Here is a 17,808-nt window from a genome sequence, read left to right on the forward strand (position 1 = left end):
GGTTTCAGGTCAGAAACCAACACTAAACCTCAGGTTACCCTGTTTGGCTCACCTCTCTTTAAAGAAAGAATTAATGATCACACTCCTTATCTCCTCCCGTCCCCTCCTCCTAGAAGGAAGCGCTGAATGTTTCATTTTGTTTTCCATGTTGGCTTGAGCATGTCATGAGAATGGCTGACAGTCGGATTCCAGAAGATCTCCTGTATGGAGGATTAGTGCAGGGACATTGCCCCAGAGGGAGACCACAGCTGCGATACAAGGATATCTGCAAGGGGGATCTGAAGGCCTTAGGAATGGACCTCAACAGATGGGAAACCTTGACATCTGAGGGTTCAGCCTGGAGGCAGGCAGTGTATCACGGCCTCTCCCAATTCGAAGGGACACTTGTCCAGCAGGCCGAGGCAAAGAGGCAGTCCCGAAACCAGCAAAATCAGGGAGCTGGACCGGGGACAGATTGTATTTGTCTTCAGTGTGGAAGGAATTGTCACTCTCGAATTGGCCTTCTCAGACACACTAGATGCTGTTCCAAGACCTCTATTCACAGCATGTTACCATAGTCTCTTGAGACTGAAGGATGCCTACAAAGAGCACACCAGCACTGTTGTACTAGGCCCCACAACCTTTGCTTCCCCACTCTCAATCCCTCCATGTAGGAGAAAACTTTCAGTTTCCCAATACGTATTGTTAATTGGCTTAACTTGTCTGCTTAAGCCACTTAAATTTATTGAGAAATTGAAAACTTAAGCCATCTGCTTTGTTTCAGTCCCTGAGATCGCATGTGCTGAAACTGAATCAAAACAGAGCAATTCTACCTACACCTGAAAAACCTGTAGCCTCTGACAGGGAGTCAAAAAAGGGTGTGTAGGAACACTCTGGGAAGCCTGGTTCATGCTGGCATTTCTGTTGTGTGGTCACCAGGAAAAGGAGTGAATGAACCTAGAGCAGACCAAGCGATGGGAGTCCTAATATGGCTAATTCTTTCAAAACTGTCCAGTACTTGGAATTAGAATACAGTATTTATAGCTATTCTTCACATCTGAACAACATGAATTTCTCCTTCCTAGAGATAATGACAGAATCTCCCAAATCTATGTTGTCAGTCTTAAGAATGGAAACTCATAAAACATCTGTGAAAGTGGACTCGGTGGAACAAAAAAAATGGAAAATATTGCAAGTTTATTTATTTGGAACTGGCAAGGGGTTGCAAACAGAAAAGGGCATGACTGTTATGATTGTGCATACAGACTTAGCGTACTGTAGTTGACAAGTATTTGAAGTAGTTCTAGTGTTATTCAAACCGCCGTCTGTCAAGATCCAAAAATGCAAGAGCATTGTTAGACTTGAGGTTTTCCTGTAACAGCAACAACAAAGTAATAGTAATGACATTTTTGCGTTTGGCTTGCAAATACACAATATCTAGAGAAAGAAATTTATATTTCTGTATCTGGATACTTTCCAAATAATTAGCTAGTAAGCTGTTGCATAAAATTAATTTAATAAACAAAAGGAGCCACAATAACAGGCTGCTGTTGGCTGTTGCTCCTTCCCCTGAGTATCTCAGTACAGTGGACCCTCTACTTACGGAATTAATCCGTATTGGAATGGTGGCTGCAAGTCGAAAAGTCTGTAGGTCGAGTCTCCAGTGACCTACAATGCATTGAAAACCAATTAATGCCATAACTGGCCATTTTTGTTCCATTTTGGGTTTTTTCTGGTCTGTAGGTCGATTCTCTGGCTGCAAGTCGAACCTAAATTTTGCAGCCAGAGAAGTCTGTAACTCAAAAGTCTGTAAGTCGAGCCATCTGTAAGTCGAGGGTCCACTCTATAAGACTGCAGGTGTGGAAGAGAGGGCCCAGAGTTCAGTTTCACTCTCAGTTTCTTTTTGTGCCAAAAGCCTTAGATATTTGTTGACTAGTTAGGGTCAGACTACACTTAATATATATTCTGTACAATTAATCTGCTTTCCCTCCCATGAAAGTATTTTCTTAGACACATGAGTGAGAGTCAGGGTGTGAATACAAAATGAGGGAAATATGAATTTGGTCACATTCACTTTCTGTAAAGCCACACTGGGGAATTTGGGTCTATGTAATTTAAGTGACCAGCCAGAAAAAAGTAAAAAGGCTTGTTTTGCTGCTTGCTTATAGTGCTACTTATAGCCCTGCAGGTGATGCCATTACAAAGCAGTAAACAAGCAGTAAAAAAAGCTTCCGTATTCAATTTTCTCATCTAGTTATAGTGTGTGTATCTTGCTGATAGAGACAAGCTCTGCTCTTATTCTGTGTGTGTGTGGGAAAACAGGAGTGCAGCTCATGGAGTGGGCGCTGTGAAAAAAAAAAGAATATTGGGAGAAAAGCTGTATCACAGACAATATGTTGTCACCACCTTGTTTGTGTGTGTGTGTGTTTGCACATGTACAGCTTGTCCTGCTTCACCAGATAAGAGGCAAAAGGTAAATTGGAATGTGCTTTGGCAAAGCATCACTTTGTGTTGTGTGGTCAATGGGAAAAAAGGTTTTAGCCTGCCCAAAACCCATAGTATTTCCTGCATTTTTCCCCAATATAGTGATAGCTTCAATGTGGCATGGGGAGACTTAAGCGACTGGGATTTGAATCCTTGCTCAGCCATGAAAACTCATTGGGGGTCTGAAAGTGGTAAAAGCATTCCTTAAATATCTCACATACAGTATCTTGAAAACCCTATTAGGATCTCTATAAATCAGATGCGACTTAACAGCATGTAACCTGTCTGTCAGCAATCAGACTTGCAAATTAACCCTGTTTTTACCTTCAAATTATATGTTAAGAACAAAGCATACCAAGAGCAAGATACAGGATCAATCTAAATGATAATCCAAACTCTGGACACATTCCATAAATAAATTTAATTCTTCTCTTCTATGTATCTTACATTTAGCAAGGTGTGATTTGTGACTGATTTTCCCAGCTTAATTTCCAAATCTGATCAATAAAACACATATCTTTTAGGAAATCCCAATCTGTTTAATCTGCCCTCTAATTTTAATCTGATCCTGTGACTGCAGATCAGTACAAGTATGAAGCAATGAGGTAATTATTTTCAAGTTTGGTCATTAATACAATTTAACATGTTTGATTCCAAAACTGGAATTTCAATTATATTCTATTAAATAATGTTTGTTACAAGTATACGACTTGGATTTTAAAGCCTCTCTTTTATTCATGTATCTGATTGGTATTTGCAAAGGGTTTGTGTAACTTGCTGCAGTTAACTGTGGCTAATTGATGAGGTGCTGTGGTGCAGTTTGGTCATGGACCCACAGTATGACTGAGATATGGTCCAGCACCTTGTCAATTAGTCACAATAACCTATAGCAAATTCTGTAAATTTAATGCAAACGCCAGTAGGACTCTCATCATTGTCATTTTTATATTGAGAAGAAGGACAACTGTCAGAAGGAAGGAAGGAAGGAAGGAAGGAAGGAAGGAAGGAAGGAAGGAAGGAAGGAAGGAAGGAAGGAAGGAAGGAAGAGGGGGGGGATATTTCCTGAAATACAAGATGAAAATAATTCAGCAACTTAATAATGACAATAAGTGATGATTCAGTATAAGGAGAGTTTCTGTGGAATTTCTGCCAGGGTGTGGATGATTTTCTTACATGTAGTTTCAGAGTTTTATTGAAAAGACACAGACAGAATTCTGAACGCTCATGATCTTTCGCTTTTCTTTATCTGTGCATGTGATGGCTATTTACGTATTTGCCATACATTCCTGCTTTCAAGGCTGAAGAAGGGATTCCAGGGAAGAGTGTTTAATGCTTCTCTTGTGTACCATGAATGGTCAATTTAGAAGCCCCAAACTCATTTTGTACCCACTCTAGGCTCACTGGGGGCTCTACAAGCCCTATAGATAAACTGGATATCTGTTGCCATTAATCACATCTCTCTGTATTTCTTTGAACAAAATACACACATATCTTTGTTTTTTCTTTCCAAAGAAAGTCACAGTGTGCCCCCCCCACCTTTCATGTCTTAAGATATCTTAAGACACACCCTTTTCCCATGGAGCACTGGAAACTAATACAAACACATCCAAAACAGTTATTTTCTGTAGCCTACAAGCAGATACTGTAATTGAGGGAAGGAGGAGGTTTCAGCAATGGAAAGTTAACTACTTAGGAATACTAAGAAACAAAGATCTTTATAACCATTAGTGAGCATGGGGGGGCATTTTCATTTTATAAATAAAATATTTTTTTTAGTAGGGTGCAACCTTCCAAGATCCAGGAGTGGCATGTGCCATCTCTGGAAGTTCCCTGTTTCTGTATTAAAATATTAGTTTATTTTAACTAAGGAGCGAAAGAGTTTATATATTCCATTTAATACATTATTTCTTTATCTAGGGATTCTTCATGGAAGATATCTGACAACATGCCATTAGCCTACCATAAGTCAAAATGTAGTCCCAAGAATTGTTTCATGTAAAAGCAATTAAATGGGAACCTCAGTATTTTATTTTGTAGTTTTGTTTTAAAGCAGGGTTGCTCAGCATGCTTGCCATAAGTCAAAGGAACAGCTGTTTCTCTGTCCACAACAGTAACATTGTACCTTAATTTCGTCATCAAATTCCTCCATGGATTCAATTAGTTTTCCAGGTTCATGTTCCCCAAGTGGAAATGGATAATCTGTTCCCAACATTACCTTGTCCTGGGGAAAAAAACAAATCAAGTGATGGATGACTCTGTCGGCATTTAGTTCCACATTTTTCAATCTATGGCTACAATCTTTTTGACTCCTAAGGTATACCATTCTGTAGCCAATGTGGATGGCTAATTTGCACCCAAATAAAGCAGTGGGGGGTTATTATCTGAGATGACACCCCTGTGATGTATCTGGTGGGTTGTGGCATTGAAGCAAACATGGAGAACTCCCCTCCTCTATTTTCATCTACATATATTCAGAACTGTGAGTAAATTAATCCTTTTTTTACTTTTTCTATTACCAGTGGTTCGGAGTGCATTCAGAGTGGTTCAGAGTATAAATGCCAGTTCATGAGATAAGAAGGAGTGGTCTGTTTTGGGGATAATTGAAGCTAATTCTGCTGCACAGCTAAAAGAGTTTGAACAAAATTTAATACCCTGTCAAGAACAAACACATGTTTAAAGAGAACAGGAGCCAACACTGAAATCCCACAAATGAGAATAAATATCCCAAGTAATGCTTCTCTGGAGAATATCTTTGCTGCTTTTCTTCCTTATGGCTATCCATGTACAAATTGGGTAAACAGACACTACAGCAGGGCAGAGGAATGTGCGGCTGTCCTGATATTGTTGGATTGTAGCTCCTACGATCCCTTCCCACTAACTATGCCAGATGTGGCTGATGGCAGCTCTAGACTAATAACATCTGGAGGTTACATTCCTCTACTGACAAGAATTCCTCCATTTTTTTGTCTCCACCATATATTATTTCATTATAGTGTCTCCAGTAGGTGTCACTACAGGGTTTCTAAAAGAAACACTTCCGTCTAAGTGCTCATAGGCCCTGTTGTGCTCAAGGGTTACTTCTTGCTATGGTTCATTTATCAATCAAAACAGAGACTGCAGCCAAGAAATTTGAAGATTTGGAAGAGCAGCTAGGAAGGAACTAGAAAAGATCCTTAAACTTAACAATGTTTCACTGGAAACCAAGGCCAAGGCCATCCATGTGACAATATTCCTGATTACTATGTACATATGTAAAGGCGAAGAACGAAGAGAGCTGACAGGAAAAAAAAAAACAGTGACTGCTTTGAAATCTGGTGTTGGAAGAAAGCTTTGCAGATAACCCCAGAAAGGCAAATAAATGAGTTCTAGATCAAAATATTGAGCTCTCGCGGCAAGTTATACTATTGAGCTTTCAACATATCTTGAGAAGAAAAGACTGCCAAAAAAGTCAGCAGGAAAAGGGGAAGACCTAACATGAGATGTATTGACTCAATAATGGAAACCACATTTTTTAGCTGCAGGACCTGAGCTATGCTTGTGATCCATATGACCTCTTTGGAGGGCCTTTTGGCCATCAGCAAACAACTCATTTTCTGTGTATTCGCGAAGGCTTTCACGGCCGGGATCTAATGGTTGTTGTGGGTTTTTCGGGCTCTTTGGCCGTGTTCTGAAGGTTGTTCTTCCTGATGTTTCGCCAGTCTCTGTGGCCGACATCTTCAGAGGACTGGAGTAGGAACTCTGTCCATGCTCTGTTGGTGTTTGTTGGATAATATTTATAGCTGTGGGAACGGCTTTTTGTCTTTTTTCAGGAGATAGGGTGATTAGCATGTTTTTGTTGTGATGAGGGAGGGGGGAGAGGGAGAGATTATCTGTCACTGTGGTTGATGGGTGTCGTTAGCTGGTCTTTTTTGTGAAATGATCTCTGGCCCTTGTGGCTGGGTAAGAGTTCGTTGACCTTTTGCAGGTTGTAATTTTCAGAATGGGCTGCCAGTTCGGGTTTAGTTTCAGGCATTATTCTTTCCTGTTGAAGTTTTGTTTATGTTTATGGATTTCAATGGCTTCCCTGTGCAGTCTAACATACTGCATGATAGTGATGTAAGTACAGAGAGGTGTGATTACTGGCAACATGGTCAACAGGGGCCACAGAAAAGATCAACATTTGCCTTTGAGAAAACGGGGAGTGTGAGTTGAATGTGATTGCTTTCTCTATGGTGGATTATTACCTGGGTAGTCACCTAGCTACTGCAAGGATGCAGAACGTCCAGGCCTTCAATCGGGTTTAGCCCATGAGAATTCTCTATCTGCCTTCATTTCCAATCCATGATCAGAAATGAGAGATAAGAAGCTATTAAAAAACCCAGCAAGCCAGTGCAGGGAACGGAGCAGTAGTGCGCATTCCAGGTAGTAGCTGTCACAGAGAAGTAGTGCTGGGCCAAAATGATCTCCCATGAGAATTTTTGATCATTCTCTTTCACTTTGATAGAGAACAGATTACCTCTGAAAAGCAACTCAGAAGAAGGAGAAATTGCAAATACGTTTTCATAGGGAAAATTCAGGATCCTTGTAATTATCCTACTCAGACGGTGGCAGAGGGGTATTTCTTGTGCATATCCTGTCTTGCCTTGTACATCCCCATGGCAGTTGGCAATGCTCTTCACAACATCCCACACTAAAATCCCAGGGGAAGATGTAAGAAGTTAACCCCTCCTCATTTGTTCAGATCAGAATGTGTGGGCAGCTAGGGAAGCTGCAGTGTTGAAGAGATTTATAATGGAAAAGAAAAACAAAAAAGAAAAAAACAGATAGATCACCTTTGGCCACCTTATAATGTTACAGTAAACTCAAAATCTAAACCAAAAGATGTTCTAAAAGGGTCTGAGAATAATGAAGAAAAAACCAGAGAGGCTGTTTCATGGGGAAAGACACTTTTTGAGAAACTGGAGAACCAACTATCCATAGCACGACCTACAGCTTTTTCCTGGAGCTGGAGGGAATGCTGCTCCCTCTCAAATTTGCAACCACACTTACAGGGGAAAAGTTGTATTATAAGCATGTGCAGTAGAGATAAGATGCATGAAGGCTGATCCCCTCAAACATGTGATATCTGTAAGGCCTATAAAAGGTGCTGAACCTTGAAGAATGACAACCAGTGCTGATCCAAAATTCTTAAGAAAACATGTTTTCTGAAAAACATGGTAAGAGTTTCTTTTTCTTAGCCCCCTATAAATACAATGCCACATTGTAGAATTATTCCCAAAATGTCTTCATAATTTTTTAATGCCTGCTTCCCTGCCACTATCATCACAATGCCTTAAAACAAGGGTGGGCAATTATACTCTAGATAAGTCAGCAGTTCAAAGGCTGTGTACCAAATCCTACCCCCAAATCCTCAGAAAAAGCTTCCTCATTAACTCCCCCTCCAAACCAATAGCCCATGGGTTGTTGGAATAACTGCAAAGAATTGGCTAGGGCTGTGTGTACATGGGCCGCTTGATGCCCACCTCTGTCCTAGAAGTAGAGGGTATTGTAGAGGAGAGAAAATGGTTGCCACATACAGCAGCAGTAGGGGAAAAAACCCCAAAAAATCCTGGTGTAGAGAAGTATGTTACAACCACTGCTAATTGTGACTCCCATTTCTGAGAATTTGGAAACTTAGCTGTACCTAGACCTGAAGACACGCAGTGTTCTGTAGCAGACAGAGTGTCAGACTAGGACTCTGGAGACTTGGGTTTGAATCCCTGCTTGACCATTGAAATTAAGGGGGGATGTGGTTCTGATGAAACCATTATTTGAATATCTCATTTATCTCAAAAGCTTTATGGATCACTGTAAGTCAGTTATGACTTGACAGCACATAATACACAATTAAATGGAACTGAGGTGCTACTGTAATTTTAAGGACATTTGTTTTCCTTCCTGTTAGCAGTGAGACTACATGGCTACAGTGACAAATGAATGTGCATATGGAAAGTATCACTAAGGATAGGTTCCACACTATCCAGAGATTTTCTGGAAAAAGGCAATGATTTTTTCCCGAACGAACGAATGAACGAACAAGCAAGCAAGCAAGCAAGCAAGCAAACAAACATATACTGTACTTTGTAGGAGTGTTTGCAACTGTATTTCCAATCTGAATGGAAAAGTCAAACAGCATCACATTTTCAAGGAGCCTAGTGCTTAAATTATAATCAGCCACAATGAAAGGGCCAGAATAATCAACGTTCTATGACCTCACTTTAAAGAGAGAAAGAAAGAAGGAATGAAATTAATCAAAAACATTTATGATCCCCAATGAGCTGGGTTTACTGGTGTGAAGGTCAGACTGGCTTCTTCCTCTAGCTTGCATTTCCTGAGAAGCATCTCTTTTCCTATCCTGCTCTCTTTGTTTCACTTAGATCTTAGCAGCTCTTGCGGCTAAACGAGAACTGAAACTTCACACAGTATTAAAGCCACAACTGCATAAAATGTGTGGTAATTACTTCATGTTAGTAGAGTGCAATAGGCTACTAAAGTGAGCTTATGGTATCGGTTTGGTGTAATCACTGAGGATACCCATGGTATGATGGACACAAACACGTTTTGCCACTTCTGTCACTATTTATACCGGCATCACCTGGACAGCATGTGGACGGCTGAAGGTTGATTCCTTCCATCCTTCCAAAGCTGGTAGAAATGAGCACCCTGGGAAAGGGAATGTGTACCCTGTATAATTAAATTATAAACAGTCCAGAGAGTGCTTTAAGTGCTATGAAGCAGTATATAACCGGCACATTTGCTTTTTGCTTTTAATATTTGCTGAAATTCATTCCAGATAAACCAGGATAAAAACTGCACTTGGATACAGATATTTCCTAGAGCCAGCTTCTACATATGCAGGTGGGCTGAGGGCTAGAATACAGACACCTGCACACCCAGACCTCAGTTGCATATGAAGGAGAAAAAAAGAAGCCAAACCATTTCTTTGAAGTAGAGGGAATGATTTAAACAGGAAGTGACCTAAAGACAATCATCTATAAGCTATACACAGAAAACCAAGACAGACCAAGAGGCTCAACACTCAGCATCCAATTATTTTAAATGTACTGTAATATTTCTGCCCTTATTTTAACCCAAACAAGGTCTCAGTCAACATCAGGGATGCCACTACAATTTACCCTTTGAAAATATAATTTGAATGATTGTAAAGTCTGTGAATGACCTCCTGTTTAATTTATGCTTTAGTCCTAAGGACCCAAGTGTGGAAGAATGGCTGCTTCTAAGTTAAGTGTTTTTCTTGGTTAAATTCTCTCACTCACCTTTCCCACTATTTCCATCAGCAGCTTCAAGGCACATTTATCATGGACGAGTGAGTCTGTGTAGAAAGAACCAAGATATTTCTTCGGATCAATGTTATTATCTACTGCGCACAAGTCAGGCCGCACGTTAAATCCATGGGAAATACGCCCAACAGTGTATGGAAAAGAACCACCTAAAAAGAAATGCAAACTATAAATGCCTTTGCTAAATGAATTTTTGTAATGGAGGGCTCATCCTGAAATAGCATTTGTTCCTCTATATACAGATGATTATGAGCTAATGATAATGGTATTTTTCCTGCTGTCAAGGTGACGCTGGTATAAACAGTGACAGAAGTGACAAAAAACCTGGTCTTCCAGGTTTTAAAAAAATGACTCCAGGAGATTTATTTTTAAAATGTTTTGCCACAGGAGCCTCTTAGGTTGGAAACTTCTGATATTAGCACCAAGAAGAAAGAAACAAACCCCAGAATCCTGCATGGAAGATAACTTTTGAAATAGGCTTCAGGGGTTTCCTCGCTGTTGTCTATGAATTGGTGTGGCAAATAACTGATCAGAAGCTTTTGGTGTTAGTGCTGATCTACTAAAAAGAAAGCAAAACCAATCTCGGGAGAGAATCATTTCAAAAGGGTTTCTCTGAGCTTTTCCAAATTTTGTTTGAATCTTTAAAAGATTCTGATTTCCAAAAGAAAAGACAGGGAAAGCAGGGTTTTAGCAATGAATGTGAAGAAAATTTATGGTGAAATCCACATCTATCTGGCACTAAACCACACTAATTAGCACAAAAAGAGAGGAACAAATGTGTGATCTAGATGAGCCCTAGCAGAAATATCCACTTTGTCTGCTTAGCAGTTCCAATGCCATTGATATTCTTTCTCTGTGTTCTTTCCCTTATTCTGTCTCATTTTTTCCCTCTACATTAGTGCTCACTCAGCCTTTCTCCACGCATATTCTCCTCTCCTCACTTTAGAGGTAGCAGCTCTCTCTGAACCCTTTTAATAATCTGAGTGCCTGCTGAAGAGGAAGCTGCCATATGGAACTGCCTTGAGTGAGTGCCCTTCAGAAATTAGCCAGGCCACTGCAAGGTACAGACATATTTTCATTTACTAAAACCAGCTCATCCATTTAACATACAAAATAACTCTGTATGGATACTGCTCCAGGATTACCTTCATAACACCACATTTCATGTGTCTAGATTGCACAGCCTTGAATGGATGTTTGAGGCAAGCCAACATTTAGACACATATTTATTATTATAGATTATAATGATTATGAAAATCTTCTTCTTGAAAATCCTCGAGTTGACATGCATTTCAGACACTTGATAGTTTGCTCTGATTTTTCTCAATGTGAAAAAAATTCTTGGTACTTCAACAGTATTTGGCTTTCTGAATCCCTCTTCCCATGTGCAGAAGTCTAACATTTTATGTCTATTATTTTTGCATAAGTTTAGAAAAAAGAATTTGTTTCAGTAACAACAAAAATGTATTGATGGTCTATGGTATTGTACCTTGATTTAAAAAAATGATTTGCTTTAGGAAGATCCAAGGGTGGGCTTTGTTTCACAATCTGTGTATAATTTGTAGACATGCCTAGGGTCAAGAGAAGAGTTGTCCCATGAAGACCTGCTCTCACTCTTGACCACACAATTGGGACCACTTCTTTCAGCTATTTTGTTAACTATCCTCTGCTGCTCTTTAGTTCTGTGGTTGCTATTCCTGTCTTCTACTCAGGAGGCTTTATATTCCAGACTATGTGTATTTAGTGCAACCATATTTAAAGCAGATTGGATTATATATCTATGAAGGTGTGCAAAGGCTGCATCCTTATAATGGGAGTAAGACTTGCTGAGCACGGAAGAAATTGTTTTTAAGGAAACACAAATAGGATTGCGCTGTTAGAAGACCCCTGCTGAACCAGACCAAAGGCTCATCAAATCTAGCATTTTGTTTCTCATGGTGGCCACCTTGTAGAAAGCCAATAAGGACATGACAGCAATAGCCCCCTCATACTGTTTTTCTCTGTTGTTCAGCAGCATACCTATAGTCTTTATGAGTATTACCATGAGGAGGGGGGAGAAGAGTTGCATTTTAAATATGTTTGGATTTCCATACTGTTCTCTGATACTTACCTCCATGGGCAAAGCAAACTCTCAGTTTAGGAAAAATTTCAAAAACCCCTCCCATAATCATGGAGCAAATAGCAATGGTTGTTTCAGAGGGCATGCCTAATAAAAAAGAGTTAATGGAACAGAATTAATGATCTCTACAGCATCTTCATACACAATATCCAAGTAATTCCCCTTAAATTTTGTCAAATGTACTCTGGAATCTAAGTTAGGAAATGAGACTCGGGCATGACTTTACATAGTATCCAATTTGTACATTTCTCTGAGCAGCTACTAAGAGATACCATATTATCACCAATGCAAGAACAGGCAATTGTACTTTAATGGCTACTAATAAAAAATAAAAAAATTATACAATATATGAGCTTTTGTGGGTGAATCCCACTTCTTCAAAGCAAGTACCAAAAATCCAAATGTTTGTGGCAAGATGGGGTGTGTCAGGAGGTGACTCTTAGATATCAAGTTCTTGGCAAGATGAATTTCGCCAGGTATGTCCATCTTAGATGAGGCAGGGAGCACTAAGGCGGTTATTTTAAAGTTGCAGCTGAGTCATTTGTGGGTTGGATTTCAGACCCCTGTTCTTCAAACAAAAGGGCACAGGTCATGTATGCCCCCCCCCCTTTTATTTCATATTCTCACCACACTCTTCTCTGGCATTATACTGTCATGCTAAACATTGCCTTGTCCTCAGTGCAGCCCATTGCAGGAAAACTGACTATTGTCAGGGGCAAAAAGGAGGTCATTGGACATATTTTTGTATGGCCACAGCTCCATGTGCTATCAATAATATAAGTGCAATCAATGTGGATTCATGATCAGTGTAATGAATGGCTACCTCAGATAAGGACTTTTCACAGTCAGTGTTTTTCATGCCTTTTGCATCTCTAGCATAGGCTCAGATGAGAAACCTAAAGGTAAATAAAAAGTCATGGGAACTCCTGTGTTAAAAGACGTAGAACAATCAAAGGCAGCCTTTGTTTCTTTTCGCACATGGCATGATGACTTTGAAGGATTGTTGGGGAAGGATCTTTGTTGTACTGTATATCCTGGGCTGTGTTGTACTGTATATCCCTGGCTGTGTCTTTTGCACAGTGTATTGCTGCTGCCACCATGAAATGCACTAATGAATGTATTTTAAGGACTGTTATCTACTGACCTACAAGCCAGGGAAACCAGTATTTTGACATCCGGCCATCTGTCTGCATATCCCAGGGATGCACAAAGAGACAGCAGTTTAATTGTTCAGCAGCCTTAAGTTAATGAGAGAATGAGAATTAAGGAGAGATGATTAAATATTAAAAATGTAAGATTCAAGGTGATAAAACTGTCACTTTTAAAAAAGTGAAAGACTAATGTTTTATGGCACAAGAGCACATCATTCAAGAATAATGCTTATATTGTAAGGGAATGCTCGTTTACACATCAACCCACATTGAGCATTGCACTAGTGGGCTAACATGATAGACTTCCTTTGTCTCCCCCCTTCAGCCTTCTGTGTCCTCTCAAACCCTGCCAAGGCTTTTTTCTAGCCTTCTTGGGCAGATATCAAGGCAAAGAAGTGTTTGCAGGGCAGAAAGGATTGCTTTCAAATTAAGACCACATGCTATTATTCTGCCTATTGCTGTTTTAACTGGGAGTGGGACATGATCCAGAGCAGCTGGCCAGAAAAGCAATGTTAAAAAAAAAACAAAACAGCTTGCCTCTCTGGAAGTGGGAACTACTGCAGAAAGATATTAAAAGAACAATACAGATGTTCACCTGATGTTCTTCCTCTTCACAGGTCGTTCATGACCGTGGCAGAAGGACCATCTCTCCATACATTTGGGAGTAAGATTCCCCATCTCCTTGTCCATGAGCCACTGAATTTCTCATGCCTCTTTGGACTGAGAATCATCGGAATAATGTTCTTATGGGGAGTGGGGGTAGAGCAGCAGTGGATGTTGGAAGAGACTAGTGAAATAGTTCTTTGCTACATGGCTTTGCATCCACAAAATTAATACAAGTCCCAGGGAAATAATCACAGAATTGCCTAGTTAAGACTAAGTTACCTTTAACCACCATACTACTGTTAGTCTCAGGTCCTAATCACACCTGCCAAAAGAACCTCAGTTCTATCAATTCCTTCCATACCTTTGTTGTATCAATACATTTATTTTTGCAGTCACATGGTATATATACCAGTGTGAACAGTCCCATTGTTTTTAACTATATCAATTCATTTCTTCCTATTTGAACCATTATAGCAGGCTACACTTCTCTTAATTTTGTATCAGTTCATTTTCTCGACTGTTTCTTGAGGCAATCAGACCTCCCTTGTCCTTTTTTTAAATAACAAAAGTGATACATCAACAGTGCAACAAAGAGGTCCAAGCCTTCTCTCCTCCTCCCTTTTTCCCTTCCCGCCTTTGCCCCACTTCTTTACAAAGTATAGTGAGTAACCGGTTTTAAAAAAAAGAGACAGGAGATGTAATGCTACTTTCTTTACTATTCAAAGCAGGAAATATCTCTGCTCCAGCCATATTTCACCCACAAGGGAGAGAAGGAAGGCTGTATCCTTCAAACTGTCTCCATCTGAGCAAAGTATTTATGCTGATTTGTCAATATAGAGGAAAAAAGAGGGTATATGCACAGTGGCCACAGCACCCAGAAAAACGACCCCTTTGCAATGGAAATAAATCAACAGCAACATTCATACAGGCTGAAAAACTTGGAATGAAATAGTTCATCATCACTGTAAAGTAAAACAAATTCTGGCAAGGGGGAAATAAACCAGAAATAAACTGCTGGCCAAGAAAATGAATCAATTTATGAAATAATCTTAAAAAATGGCCAAATTGGGATCTTTTAGCAGGTGTGACCAGACCCCCAGTTAAATGGAAATCCATTGAAACAATTTCTCAATGCTAAGTCAAATCCCATTGAATAAAGGAGTCTACACTGTTTGAAGCTAAAAATAGGTTACTGGCATTTATGTTAAATAAATGTTGCACTGTTTAAGACACTTTCTTTTTTAACTTAATGGTCTGTATATGCACATGGCCTTGATGAAGTTCAGGAGAAGTGTGAGTAGGTGGGGCAGTCTTACATGTCCCCATTTCAGCTGTATTTGCTAAAAAACAAAACAAACAAACAAACAAACCACCTACCCTCCCAAAACATTTTCAACTTGCATCAACAATCTCAAATTGCATGCTGCATATTGAAATATATCTATTTTTATTCATTTCAAATCTTCCAGCACTGCCTACTTACAAGGTAGCTAGCTAGTATGCACCCTGGTTTTAAATCTCAGATGGAGTGCTCCCATTTTCTATAAGTAGATTAAGTTCTTGAATTCAGTTTTAAAAAATAGGAAAATGTTTAACTACGTAGCTGAAGTGAGATTGTAGAACTTCTTTTCAGTTTTACCTTTGCTTCAAAAAGTGTTTGCTGTTTAGACGTAATATTGCTGACCTGCTAAATAACTTTACATGTATAAGCAGAACTACAGTTCTCTAGGGAGAGCTAATGTTTTCCACATACATGCATACAAGGAAGCTGTACGATATTGCAAAGGTTATATTTATAGCAAAAGTGTTACAATAGATATTCTACTCGGGAACAGAGGGTTTTTGTGTGTAAATTTAAAAATATAGTTGGTTGCATTTGTTACTATTATCCCCACAGTTGCTCCTTTTAGATGGCTGTGTATATTACCAAAGCATTTTTTTTCTGTAGAATTCTGGGCAGTCCACTAATAGACAGTCCATCGGACACATATTATAATAATAATAACTACTAGCTGTTAAGTCAGTTCTGACTTATGGCAACCCTTTCCAGGGTTTTATAGTTTTATAGTAAACAGAAGTGTCTTACCATTCCCTTCTTCTGGGGGCACATCTGGAACTGTGCAGCTTTCCCAAGGCTACACAGGCAGAATCTTCTCCTGGGATGCACAGTGGGGAATCAAATTCCCAACCTCTGGCTCTCTTAACTCACTGAACCTTCCAGCCAGCCACTCACAAACAATATGAAGCTCTATCCTCAACAGACAGCAAGCAGTCTGGCCATACAAACCCAGGCCAGCTTAGATGCCACAGCACGGACCAAAGGCGACTGTTATTAAAACTGTGCTCATGACCTGGGTTCTGTCCAGGGTAGCCATCTCAAGGTTGACTCAGCCTTCTATCCTTCCGAGGTTGGTAAAATGAGTACCCAGCTTGCTCAAATCTTCATGGGGGTGGGGGCAATGTGCGTAGCTTGTGTAATTAACTTGTAAACCACCCAGAGAGTGCTTTAAGTGCTGTGGGGCAGTATATAGGCAGTACGCTTTGCTTTGCTTTATGAGGTCTCGTACGATCAGCAGATTCCTAGACGAACAGCCATCTACCTAACTCTGCTTGGTGAGAATAATGGTGACTTTTCTTGTACAATTTAATCTATGAAACTTAGTTTAGCACCCTTTAATTATTCTTAACCTTGAAACTTTCTAAATGAAAACAACAACATTGAAAGCTACTGATATGTAGTGTATCAACTAGGCATAAGGAGGTGTAATGCTATATGGACTGGTGGTGCTGGTGTATTGGAATACTCTTTTCAATTACTCAGAAGTATTGAGCAGAACTCCACAGGATGCCTCATAATGGAGGCAGTGCAAGAGTATCCCTGTTATATTCACAATGCTTGTTATGATCATTCAAGTTTCACCACCCTTGGACACCAACATACAAGACAGACTACTGAGATGTTAGACCTGAAAGAGGTAGGGCTATAATGATGGTAGGAGATGAGGGGCCATCTGTAAGCCCCACCCCACTCATGAAGGTCTGCAGAGGCACTCACAAGTGGTCTTCTGTATATCAATATCTCAGTCACAGCCCAAGATCTTTACAGCCCAACGCTTCAGTCAAGCATATTTCTATTCCCTTTTAAGATTCTGTACTACTGCTATTTGTCATTTTTAATGTCACGAAAGACAGCTCCACATCCCTTTTTGGAGTTATTTCTACTCACAGCATAGATTGGAAAAAGTTCTGAGGCATTCAAGTCCCAGTTATTAACATGAGACCCTATTTGGACCCCAGGAAATCCAAGCTCATTCACACAACGATGTATTTCCTTCACTGCCAGGTCTGGCGCTTGCATGGGGAGTGTGCCGAGGCCAACGAATCTCTTTGGGTACTTCTTTACTGTAGCGGCTAAGTCATCATTTAAGAATTGGCAAAGGTCTAAAGCATCATGTGGTTTGGCCTGATAAGAATAATTCAGAAGAAGAATGAATTAAAATGTGCTTTTCAAGCCGGAAGAAAACATCAAGGTTGGTTGTATAAATAAGAGGAAGAAGTATCAGGGAATTAGTACTTATGCAGAGCACCTCTTTGGAAAATGAAATAAGTACTGTAAATCACTGGTTCTTAACCTTGGGTTACTCAGGAGTTTTGGACTGCAACTCCCAGAAGCCTTCACCACCAACTGTGCTGGCTGGGGTTTCTGGGAGTTGCAGTTCAAAAACATCTGAGTAACAAAGGTTAAGAACCATTGCTGTAAATAACTCTCTAGCCAGGTTTTTTTTTTTGGGGGGGGGGAAGCATGTTTTCTAGCAGAGAGAACATTTTTGTCCTGCAATCTTGCAAGCTGGAGATCCCGCACAGCTCTGAGTCCTTAAACTAATAGGGTAAGAAAACTAGAGATACATCTACACATACTACTTGGATTGAGATATATATATATATATATATATATATATATATATATATATATATATATATATATATATATATATATATATATATATATATATATATATATATATATATATATATATATATTCTTTTTTGGAAGACAGCTACCTTAAAGAGGAATGTGATTGACAAGAATTACAGCCAAAATACTATTGGGAAAAACAGGGCACATAAGGGAAGTCCCTGAACACCTTTT

At 39.7% G+C, this 17,808-nt stretch overlaps 1 protein-coding gene across 4 annotated transcripts in view; it reads right to left on the reverse strand.

The window, feature by feature from the left end:
* Positions 1–1,159: 1,159 nt before the first annotated feature.
* The window catches only part of ACMSD (aminocarboxymuconate semialdehyde decarboxylase), a 76,612-nt gene continuing 59,963 nt past the window's right edge, over positions 1,160–17,808 (reverse strand). For all 4 annotated transcript variants that reach the window (XM_078377155.1, XM_072984212.2, XM_020779622.3 and 1 more), the window contains 6 exons: positions 16,885–17,121; positions 13,046–13,139; positions 11,893–11,988; positions 9,759–9,931; positions 4,586–4,684; positions 1,160–1,351 (listed from right to left, as the gene is read on the reverse strand). In XM_078377155.1, coding sequence (XP_078233281.1) covers positions 1,289–1,351; positions 4,586–4,684; positions 9,759–9,931; positions 11,893–11,988; positions 13,046–13,139; positions 16,885–17,121 — 762 coding nt within the window. In that variant the 3' untranslated portion in view covers positions 1,160–1,288. The remainder of the gene's footprint in view (positions 1,352–4,585; positions 4,685–9,758; positions 9,932–11,892; positions 11,989–13,045; positions 13,140–16,884; positions 17,122–17,808) is intronic.

Source organism: Pogona vitticeps, chromosome 1 (assembly GCF_051106095.1).
Source record: "Pogona vitticeps strain Pit_001003342236 chromosome 1, PviZW2.1, whole genome shotgun sequence".
Classification (NCBI taxonomy): domain Eukaryota; kingdom Metazoa; phylum Chordata; class Lepidosauria; order Squamata; family Agamidae; genus Pogona; species Pogona vitticeps.